This window comes from Oncorhynchus masou, chromosome 24, assembly GCF_036934945.1.
Source record: "Oncorhynchus masou masou isolate Uvic2021 chromosome 24, UVic_Omas_1.1, whole genome shotgun sequence".
NCBI lineage: Eukaryota > Metazoa > Chordata > Actinopteri > Salmoniformes > Salmonidae > Oncorhynchus > Oncorhynchus masou.
The window spans coordinates 74,174,691-74,186,019 of record NC_088235.1 but is presented as its reverse complement, the minus strand read 5'-3'; the positions used below and the strand labels follow the sequence as shown (position 1 = coordinate 74,186,019).

Sequence of the window (11,329 nt, the reverse complement as noted above, 5' to 3'; positions counted from 1 at the left end):
GTCTAAACACTTGCGACGAAGTCAACACCTTTTTTTGCTATCATCACCAGACATACCTTTTTAATATCTCTGGCACCACTAGCTACTGCAAGAAGCACCTGAAGTAAAGGCAACTGGTAAGGATCATTTTTGCTGGCTAACATCTGTTGTGTGCCATAACGTATCGTTTTTTAAACCACACGTCAATGTCAACGAAAGTCGAGTAAATCGAGGTAAAGTGCTCCAAGCATTTTGTTATTGGCGTCATGTCAGTAAAGCTAATGTGCTAAGTAGGCTAGATAACTAACATTATTTAGCTACTAGCAGCTAGATAGCCCTAGCTAAGATATCCACGTAGTTAAGCTTAATCATTTCTCATGCAAAACTAGACACCTAACGTGAACGAATACACGGTCGGAGTATTTTCACATGGTAGGCCAACTGTTAGCTCTGTTAGCCTTATTAGCTAACAGCAGCCGACCGTAAGCAACTTGCTAGAACATTCTAGCTAGCTCGCGACGTCTTGTCAAGTTATCAAACTTGCTAGCTAGTTCTTAGCCTAGGATTAAGAAGCTATCAAATCAGATGACATGGTAACATATAGGTTTATTTGTTATAATACCGGTATGTGTAAATGTCACTGTTTTAGCTACCTACAATCTATTCCAATCAGTTTACAATGGAGATTTATTTTATTTTACCTTTATTTAACTAAGCAAGTCAGTCAAGAAAAACATCTTAACTACCTGTTCAGGGGCAGAAAGACAGATTTGTACCTTGTCAGCTCGGGGATTTGAACTTGCAACCTTTAGGTTACTAGTCCAACGCTCTAACCACTAGGCTACCCTGCCTCCCTGGTGTACCAACAACACTATATTCTCTTCTTTTCTTCTTCAGGGTCCCTCACAATACACGTTCTACTAAGGGGTTTGGACCTCAATCCAAAATGACTGACACAAAGCGTCTTGCCTTCTCCATCATTCACTTTCTTCATGATCAACTGGGCTCTGGGAGTCTATCATCAGATGCTCAGGAAAGTTTAGAAGGTAAGCTTGAGTTGGGAAGCCAAGATTCAGTAAAAGGAGATGGACTCCTAGCCCATGTTGGAAGATGGTCAGGGACTCCACTGTGTCCAGTCATTGCCATTTCTCAACATCTGATGCTTTCCCAGTTGCAGTCCAATGCCTGGAGACCGCCTTCAATGTCTCGACCGACGACCAGACCCTAGCTGTCACTCAAACGCTACCAGAGATTTTTGCCTCTGCGACACTGAAGGTAAATTTAAGACATCTGCTTTATATGAAGGTGAATATGTGGTCAATAGTTTGTCTCAAATGTGTTGACTGTCTGTTGCAGCATCCAAACACTCTCCACGTGAATATAAACACAGCCACAGATTCCCCCACTGAGGAGGAAGAGGCAGAGGCTGAGCGACTCAAAACTGATGGTAGGACCTTCCATGTAAATAGTTTGTACATTACTCAGTCTTCAATATCAGCTCTCTTCAAATGGGTCTATGGTTAAGCTGTTACATTCTATACAGTCTATACATTCTTCTGGCAAATAATTGTATGTGTTTTTCACGGTAGGGAATGATCAAATGAGGGTTGAGAACTATGAGGCAGCTGTGGAATTCTACTCGAAGGCTATTGCCATAAATCCCCAGAATGGAGTTTACTACTGCAACAGGTATTGACCAACAAACTCCTGAACTTGGAGGATAATTTGACAATTATTTACACATTAGGTATATCCAAGTGTACATTGTCAATTTTCAAGCGTGTATGGAGTTTGTCAAGCAGTGAATATTAATTCACATTTGTTTTTGTGAGGTACTGCTAATTGTATGGTTTGCTTTTGCTAGGGCTGCTGCATACAGCAAACTAGGCAACTACGCTGGAGCAGTGCAGGACTGTGAACTTGCCATTGGCATTGACCCAAACTACAGCAAAGCGTATGGAAGAATGGGGTATGTTAGACACTAGTGTTCAATATTACAGTGGACATGGGCCAGTGTGTTGCTGATTTGTTATTGACTGATGGTTGACTTACATTGACTTCAACGTCCCATGCTTCCAGTTTGGCTCTAGCCAGTTTAAACAAACACACAGAAGCTGTAAGTTATTACAAAAAAGCCCTGGAGTTGGACCCAGAGAACGACACCTACAAATCCAACCTGAAAATAGCAGAGCAGAAAATGGAGACACCAAGCCCAGTAAGTTGATAACATCTCAGCCACTATGGAAATGCGTAACATCTGGAAGCATGTGGAATGAATCATTGTTGATCATGTTGTTCTTAAATTATCTCCTCCAGACAGGGGGAGTGGGAGGAGTTGATCTGGCTGGGTTGCTCAGTAACCCTGGTTTCATGAACATGGTGAGTTCCAATTAACTAAAACTGGCCCTTTTCAAATGAAAGATACTAGGAACAACCAGGCTGATCCACTATACTACTATAATGCTGTGTGCTTGACAAATGGGAAACCTTGAAAATACTACTTGTAAACTGTAAGCAACGAGTTGTGTGCATGCAAGTGCCTTGGTTTACCAAAGAGTAGAACTAGTATTTATATTAATTGTTACGGCTGCTTTATCCTAGGCATCTGGTTTGATGAACAACCCACAAGTACAGCAACTGTAAGTTATCCATTTATTTTCTATAACATACACTCTCTTTTTAGATGTAGCACAAGGACTTTGTAAATGCACTCTGAGATTCCATACTTGGGAACTAGCTTTGAGTTTAATGCATGTAGAATATACCACCTTGCTTGTCTGTGTTGTATAGGATGTCAGGGATGATGTCAGGGGCTTACGGGCCAATGGGACCTCCAGCATCGTCTGGAGTAGGGCCAGGGCCTGGCTTAGGTGCAGGACCAGGGCCTGTACCAGGGTTAGGGTTGGGAGCCGGACCGGCAGCAGGAGTTGGAGTAGGGGGAGCGGGTCCAGGTGACATCTCTGGTCTCATCCAAGCGTAAGTCGACTACTAGCTCTACTCAGTCTGTGCCAAATATGACTTGTGTATTGTATTATTTGTTATTACATTAGGCTATATTATTGTATTGTATTATTGTTATACCAATGACATCAGTGATAGACATGAAAGCATTTGAAATGTGAGAGTATTAATAAAATCCATTAATGTATGACCTTTTTGTGACTTGTACTTGGCAACTGCCATTCCATCACCTCGCTGTAACCATGTCCATTTAGGGGCCAACAATTTGCGCAGCAGATGCAACAGCAGAACCCAGAGTTAATTGAACAGCTGAGGAGTCAAATTCGCAGCCGGCCGTCTAGCGCTAGCAACGATGAGCAACCTTGACCCTCAGACGGGTAAGATGAACATTTTAAAATGACATTTGATGGGTTGGTCCATGTATTGTAGAGTTGTTTTTCTTTTGTACAAACTGCTCATGTAGCTAATCCTAAAACGGTCTGCTCTTTGTTTTTTTACAGAGGGAGATTTGTGTGTGGAAAAGTGAAGACGGCCTGTGTCCTTTTTTTGTCGTTTGTATTATTCTCGCAACTCCGGGGACAAAAAGCTTTTCTTCACTGAGTACTTATTGCATGTGCAGCCCCTCCCCTCCAAGGAAACCAGTCAGTGAAACTTTGATCAAATTTGATAAACCCACTGTCAACAGATATCTAGTATGGATTGAGTGGATCTGTTATACTCCAATCTGCAATGTCATGCCAGTATAGCACTTGGTTTAACTGTTTAATGTTACTAATCCTTGCCAGTGAACTGAATCACTACACCCCCAGTGGACTAAATGCAGTTGCATCACTTGAACTTTGTCATTTCAGGTGCACAACAACAGATTATTATGTGATATATTTCAGCAGCCACCTTAATTTGAGAAGCATCTATTTGTACAGAGATATACTGGTAGTCAGAGATGGCATGTAGAGTACTGTCAACATTATGGGAATTAAATGGACCATTTCAAACAGGACCTTTATGGTTGTTGACTTGTTTAGTGTAATCCAGGAGTTGTTTCAGCATTTTTCTTGAGTTGCACGATAACACCTACAGTCCACTTTGTTCTTATTTTGTCATGAGAAATGTGTTTTTTCTAACAACATGGGTGGCTGTCTGTTTTCGTTCACAATCTTTGATTAAATTGCACTGGCAACTTAGCCTAACATGTTTACTTGATTGTAAACCTATTGTTTATTTCAACTCAGGAAGTGAGTTGAAATTCAATACATGAATATATTTTCTAAATGGAATTGAATTCATCAATTGAAGATCAATTCTTTCTTTGAGTTGACTGAAGATTGAATTGATGCCAAGTACCAAATGTGCACTGAAACATAAATTTAAAAAACTGCATTGCATGGTGAGATTGATACATTTAGGAAAGCTGAAGGACATATGCACATCCAGGTAATTTCCACAAGTGCTGGAGTTGTAGGCATCTCATGAAAAACACTGCTCATGCTTCCATGTGATATTTATAACAATATTTTGACCCTTAGGTCTTCATATCCCAGATGGGGGTGGAGGGTCCTATATATAGAGGCAGTACTCAGTGACATCACTTCCTGAATCCAGGGGGAAAGCATGTATCACTGTATCAAAATATATGATCATACACCAGAAATGTGATAAACATGTACAGTAATATACATATATTCAATTTGGACATTTTGAAACTATAAAAAAATGTTTTGCCTCCTGAGCAGCAGTGTGCGGATTTCTGTTTTCCATTGATTATATTTAGCAAAAAAATGTATTTTCAGGAGCTTAGCATTAATTTTCAGGAACTCGCTCAAATGGAGACTTATGTTTACAAAAGCGTTCAACGAAACGTCATCGCATAATGATATGTTCTCCACCAATCAAACGTTTACGTCGTGTGAACACGAAGTGTCACCAGAACAAGGAATGAAGCTGTGAAGGGAAGGTGTACTACAGAGGTATTTCATATTTCTCATCAAAAGCTCGATAGAAACTAGCTATAGTCATTGTATTATTATTTACTCGTGTACAATTTACCTGCTGACAAAGATTGCAACGTGATCCAAATTATTATTAATTATACCGACTGTAGCATCCACTTAAAAAGTTGTGTTTTATCAACGGGTTGCTCAGATAATTGACTAAACGTTATGTTGCCGTGAGTGCAATGTTAGCTAGCTAAATTAGCAACAATCGTACATGTTGATTGTATCATGGTAACGTTACATGCTGTCGGATATGTACATATCTATACTTGTGCAGTATTAAGGATTGTGCTTTGCATCATTCAAGATTGCACATCTAGCTAGTACTCGCAGCTGTGATGAGATGTAATCAATTCAAACCAGTCAAGGTGGTCATAGCTTAGCTATCTGTTCTAGTTTGTAACGGACTGTCACTATAGATACATCTCACAGTTGACCTAGTTAGTTTGTTTTGCACATATTTAACTGTTTATTTTATCATTTGTAGTTGATGTCACAGCCTCTCGGACCAGGACCAGCATGACAGGACACATCTCTGTTTCTGACAGAACATAGGAGAAGAGGCTTTGAGGGTTATGTGCCACTCATATTACTGAGCGATACCATATCTGGACATTATGGAGCTTGTAGTGGCCAAGGTCCTTTGCCTTCTGGGAGTGTTTTCCCTCATGTTGGCTGGGATTCTTCTCCCAGTGCGACTCATGATTCAGGTGGACTATGAAAAAGCCCCAAGGTACAGGAAGGCTCTTGCACTCTGCAATTCTTTTGGAGGGGGTGTATTTCTGGCCACTTGCTTCAATGCTCTTTTGCCTGCCGTACGAGACAAGGTTAGTAGCTATGTCTTGAAAATATTAGATTTTGTAGAGGAAAAGGTTGATTGGTTTATAAAACCTCCCATAATCATGTCATCTCAGAAGTAGTTTGGAAGACTGAAGCCGTGTTGAGAAGCCCCCAAAAATGCATTCTGACAATATGTGAAAGCCTCAACTTTTCTGCTGTTGTAGAATAGAAGTAGAATGTTTATGCTGATGTTCATTTACTGGGTGTCTCTGCCTTAGGTGGATGAGGTCCTGAAACTGGTGAATATCACCACAGACTACCCACTGGCAGAGACCATGATGATGCTGGGCTTCTTCCTCACGGTCTTCGTGGAGCAGGCAGTGCTCACCTTCAAGAAGGAGAAGCCATCTTTCATTGACCTAGAAACTTTCAACGCAAGGGGTTCAGAGGCTGGTAGCGACTCTGAGTACGACGCTCCATTCATCTCCCCCACCCGGGGCTCCCCTGTGAGCCGCCACCACCACCATGGGCATCACCATGGACACCTCAGCCCCACCGAGCTGGCCAGAGCTGGGCCTCTACGGCTGGCCAGCCTGGTCCTGGCTCTCTCTGCCCATTCTGTCTTTGAGGGACTGGCGCTGGGCCTCCAGGAGGACGGGGCCAAGCTTGGAAGCCTCTTCCTGGGTGTGGGCATCCACGAGACCCTGGCTGCCGTGGCTCTGGGGGTGAGTGTTGCCAAAGCTTCTTTGCCCATGAGGGATGCCATCAAACTGGGTGTGACGGTCAGCCTCATGATACCCATTGGCATCGGACTGGGCATGTGCATCAATAGTGCCCAGAACCTGGCAGGCAGTATTGCATCGGTGGTGCTCCAAGGCCTGGCTGCTGGTACTTTCCTCTTTGTCACCTTCTTTGAGATCCTGTCTCGGGAGCTGGAGGATAAACATGACCGACTGCTGAAGGTGCTCTTTCTCATACTGGGCTATGGAGTTCTAGCAGGCCTAATGTTCATCAAATGGTGATTGAAGGAAGAAGCCTTTTAATGCAATCAGTTGTCTGATTATCACACTGACCACAATTTGTATTGTGTGCACATAGGCACTACCAAAGTAAATGTTTTTTATTTGGTAAAGGGGAACAGTAAATCAAGTATCGTATTTTTTTTTCTTTGCACTGGAACATGTTTGCTTACCAAGTCAGGCTGTTACTGTGTTAGTTTCTGCCATAGTGAATACATGCTCCTGACATTGATTAGTAATGGTAAAGCTAGTCACTTTGATAGTATATGTTTCCAGAGACCGGATGAAAACTGATGTCGAGAGATCCAGAAAACAAATTTATAGCATTTATAGTAACGACTCATTTTGGTAGTGAAGTGAACGACTTGTAACATGAAGGTAACCTTTACTGAAGAAAATGTGCTACGTGCAGTGATATGTAACTGATATTAACATATTGAAGTTTGTGGTTGAAGGATATAATGGTGGTTAGTATGAAGTGGTTCATATTGTCTCCTGTCTGGTCTATGTACCTGCTGTTTCCATGATCCGTAAGCTATGTGTTAAAATATGTGCATATTTCAATGTACCGTTGTCAAATGTAAACAGTTTCAATTTGTTTTTGTCTGTTGGGGTAAGTGTTTCCTAGAATGAATAGCCCAATAAGGAGTTGAGAAAAAATGTGTGCAAATTGTTCATTGAATTCAAGTCAGAATACCTTCCTAATTGTGTGATTTTAGTTGGATACTTTAGCCTTTTTACAATTATTACTCTAACTCCCTAATCAAATAAGAATCAATTCACTGGAAACTGTTTGTGTAGCCTGGTGCATGGTCCTGATATTTGTCACATTGAGATTATATCAATGGTTTCCTTTTCAAGATGTTATTTTTAGGTTTATGGTAACGGGGAGTCACATTGAGACCCATGTCTCTCTTTATAAATTATGGGGTACAGATATGATATCATCAGTAGAGGCTGTCTGTTTTTTATGTCTTTTCCACAGTTAGTTTTGACAGATCATTTTACATTGCTTAGAGGAATTCCATTTTCACCTAAATATGTTTTTTTGTTTTGTTTTTTTACTTGTGAAAAATGTTTGGCTCGTAATTTGAATGTGTAGAACTTAACGTGTTTTGCAGAAGACACTTACTGGAGGAAGCCTACTGTAAAAGGTACATTTGTAAAGTTCAAACCTTATTGTGCTCCCTAAAATCTACATAAGATCAGTTGTTCAAATGTATAGTAGGGCAGTTATACATTGAATGTGTCCATATCAATTTGTGCTTTTAGGGTCTTAAAACAAAAGGACATTTTCATTATTGTGAAAATAGTTTTAATGCAAAAAATATATATATTCATTGGCAACCAGCTTTCCTTTATATAATGAACAGTGAAATGCAAATAAGTTATGACTTCTATTACAACATGGGGTTGGTGATGGTTAAATACTTTATTTATATTAGATAATAGCAGCCCTTCAATGAAAACTGTTTGCAATGTTGTGACAAACGTTTAACTCTTAAACTATATATATATATATATATATATATATATATATACACACCGTGTATTACATGTTTCGGCGGTGAGGTTTTCCATTTTAATTTGATTGAATTGAGCATTAAAGAAAACCTTTACTCACACCATGGCCGGACATCTTTTCCTTTATCATATTTGGTTCATGATTTAGAAACATGTCGCAGTCAGATGAACAGTACCACAAACTGTTTTGACCTTGGATGGCATAGGTGTGATTTCTAAATTTTAGCTCTGTTTTTCGAAAGGAAATGCCCAAATACATACACTTAGTGTACAAAACATAAAGAACACCTTCCCCTCCCCCCTTTGCCCACAGAGCCTCAATTCGTCGGGGCATAGAATCGACAAGGTGTTGAAAGCCTTCCATGGGGATGCTAGTCATTGTGTCCCACAGTTGTGTCAAGTTTGCTTGATGTCCTACGGTGGTGGACCATCCTTGATGATACACACAAGAAACTGTTGTGTAAAAAAAAACAGCAGCGGTGCAGTTCTTGACACAAACCAGTGTGCCGTTCAAAGGCACTTGAATATTTTGTTTTGCCCATTTGCCCTTTGAATGGCACACATATACAAACCACGTCTCTTGGCTTAAAAATCCTTGTTTAACCTGTCTCCTCCCTTTTCATCTACATTGATTGAAGTCGATTTAAATGACATAATGGATCATAAGATTTGACCTGGATTCATATGGTTAGTCTATGTAATGGAAAGAGCACTTGTTCTTACTGTTTTGTGAACTCAAATGTATATTTAGATGTGATTTCCTCCATTCCAGTTGGTGAACTAGCAATTGGCCAAACCATTGCGTCTAACCTGTAGTGCAACCTAACTATTTACGTTCACACCTTCAATAACATATTCCAAATGGCTCTCTTCCAAGTAAGGAGATGTCAGGATGTAGCCGGTGTATTTGGTATTTTATTAGGTTGCCCATAGGCTGTTTTAAAAGCAGCAGCTGCTCTTCCTTGTGGGCCTCATGAAACATGACATTACAGAACTAGGCAAGAACAGCTCTGTGATAACTCGAATTGACAGTTCTACAGTAGGATAATTTACAAAGATAGTTTGAGCCCTCTGTTAAATATGTCTACAGGGTCAGAGGTCTGGGTTTGAGACAACGCCCTGTTCAGCATGTCAAAAGTTAATCTTTGGTCTTACCGAAGGTTCTGAGTATTCCCCTAGGTAAATGGTTCCTAAGTAAACCATGGGAACAGTAAACACTGATTCAAATATACTAATGTAACAGATACAGTGGGGTCTGAAATTATTGACAGCCTTGATAACAATGAGCGAAATTGACTAAAATAAATTATTCAAATGCTGAGCTGTATTGTAAGCTCAAAACAATTGGGAAATTAGATTCTCTTACACTAATGCAATTGATCAGAGAAAGCGATTTTGTTAAACAAGTAATAATTATTTTCTCAAAGGCAGGGGTCAGAATTATTGACACCCCTGTGTTCAATACCTTACCTTGTGAGAATAACCGCACTGAGCCTTTTTCAAAAATGTTTTATGGGTTGGAGAACACATTGGGAGGGATCTTAGACGATTCCTACATACAGACTTCTTCCAGGTCCTTATGGACTGCTCTTTTCAATTCAAACCACAGTATTTACATTTGTAATTTAGCAGACTATTTTATCCAGAGTGATTTACAGAAGCAATTACAGTTAGGTGCCTTGCTCAAGTGCACATTGGCAGCTTTTTCACATATTCTGCTCTGGGATTCGAACCGGCAACCTTTCAGTTACTGGCCCAACGCTCTTAACCGCTAGACTACCTGCAGCTCCTTTTTCAATAGATTTCAAGTGCGGAGACAGAGATGGCCATTTTGTGGCCAATTAACCATTTCTTTGTGGGTTTTGATGTGTGCTTGGGGTTGTTGTCTTGCTTGGAATATAACCTTGCGGCCAATTTTCAGCAACCTGTTTTTTAGCTAAAATGTCCTGGTACAGGGGAAAGTTCATGATGCTGTTGACCTTTATGGGGAATTCAACCAAATTACAAATTCACCTCATCATATTAATACTGCAAATCATCATCAGTCACTGATTCTCCAGGTCCATACATTCTATCCATGAGATATTGTTTACTCCACTCCTCATAACTTAATGCAAATGTGGCTATATAGATCGGCAACAGGAAATATTACTGCTGTCCTGTGCTGGACCAAAGTATACCAATATGCTTGCATTTGACAATAAATACTGTCACTTAGTTGCACTCAGCTGAAGATAGAGCCCATGTAGACTACATTCTAGGGGTCCATGAGATTAGGTAAATGTATAGCTAAATTGGATAAAGCATCCCTTTTTAAACTTAATATTGCTTGATTCTGTCAGTATAGGACAATGCCAACAGGATATGAAATGTTTTAACATTAGGGTGTTATAATATGTTAATCAAATGTTATAATAGGTTAATTATTATGTAACATTTGTAGATAATAAAGATACAGTGCCTAGTGTAAGTCTACACTCCCCTTGCACAGTCTTCACGGTTTCTGCCTTAAAATTAAACCTAAAAAGGATTACATTTTTTTCCTAATCGACACAACCTACTCCATATTTTTAAAGTGAAAGAAAATTATAGTTTCATACACAAAAAATGAAGTTGTCTTGATTGCGTATGTCTTCACACCCCAGAGTTATTACTTGGTGGAAACACCTTTGGAAGCCATTTCAGTTGTGAAAAAGGTTCTTCCAATTTTGCACAACTCTTAGGGCAACATTTTTATATCCATTGTTTTTGGCTTTGCTCCTTTCATATTTCTTTTGATCTTGACAAACTCCCCAGTCCTTGCCGGTGACAAGCATACCCACAACATGATGCCACTGCAATACTTAAAATACAGAGGGTTTCACTCTGTGTTGTATTGGATTTGACCCAAACCTGTAGTTTTTAATTTAGGCAAAAAAGTTCATTTCTTTGCTGTGTTGTCTTGCAGTATTACTTAACGGCCTTGTTGCAAACAGAATGGTTGATTTGGAGTGGATTTCATAAAACAGGCTTCCTTCTTTTGACTTTGTCATACAGGCCAGTAATGTGGAGTTTATGCAATGTTGTTGATCC

General features: G+C 40.0%; 2 protein-coding genes across 3 annotated transcripts; both read left to right on the top strand.

Annotated features, from left to right (window-relative positions):
• Positions 1-7: 7 nt before the first annotated feature.
• LOC135512624 (small glutamine-rich tetratricopeptide repeat-containing protein alpha-like) lies at positions 8-4,138 on the top strand. 2 transcript variants are annotated; one of them, XM_064934841.1, is made up of 12 exons: positions 8-116; positions 877-1,025; positions 1,151-1,254; positions 1,336-1,426; positions 1,569-1,668; positions 1,844-1,948; positions 2,059-2,194; positions 2,296-2,358; positions 2,581-2,618; positions 2,770-2,955; positions 3,195-3,317; positions 3,441-4,138. In XM_064934841.1, the coding sequence occupies exons 2-11, from the start codon at positions 926-928 to the stop codon at positions 3,304-3,306; spliced, it is 1,035 nt and encodes a 344-aa protein (XP_064790913.1). In that variant the 5' UTR covers positions 8-116; positions 877-925; the 3' UTR covers positions 3,307-3,317; positions 3,441-4,138. The 2 variants fall into 2 exon arrangements, with proteins under 2 accessions (XP_064790913.1, XP_064790914.1); XM_064934842.1 differs by lacking the exon at positions 8-116 and adding an exon at positions 127-212.
• A 94-nt stretch (positions 4,139-4,232) lies between these two features.
• On the top strand, positions 4,233-8,358 carry LOC135512625 (zinc transporter ZIP3-like). The gene is made up of 3 exons (XM_064934843.1): positions 4,233-4,907; positions 5,422-5,761; positions 5,993-8,358. The coding sequence occupies exons 2-3, from the start codon at positions 5,552-5,554 to the stop codon at positions 6,734-6,736; spliced, it is 954 nt and encodes a 317-aa protein (XP_064790915.1). The 5' UTR covers positions 4,233-4,907; positions 5,422-5,551; the 3' UTR covers positions 6,737-8,358.
• Positions 8,359-11,329: the final 2,971 nt, after the last annotated feature.

Coding starts and splice junctions, on each gene's coding strand:
- LOC135512624 (XM_064934841.1), top strand. CDS start 926: ATGACTGACACAAAGCGTCTTGCCTTCTCCATCATTCACTTTCTTCAT. Junction 1,427..1,568: donor TGAGCGACTCAAAACTGATG/GTAGGACCTTCC, acceptor TTTTCACGGTAG/GGAATGATCAAATGAGGGTT. Junction 2,195..2,295: donor AAATGGAGACACCAAGCCCA/GTAAGTTGATAA, acceptor TATCTCCTCCAG/ACAGGGGGAGTGGGAGGAGT.
- LOC135512625 (XM_064934843.1), top strand. CDS start 5,552: ATGGAGCTTGTAGTGGCCAAGGTCCTTTGCCTTCTGGGAGTGTTTTCC. Junction 5,762..5,992: donor TGCCTGCCGTACGAGACAAG/GTTAGTAGCTAT, acceptor TCTCTGCCTTAG/GTGGATGAGGTCCTGAAACT.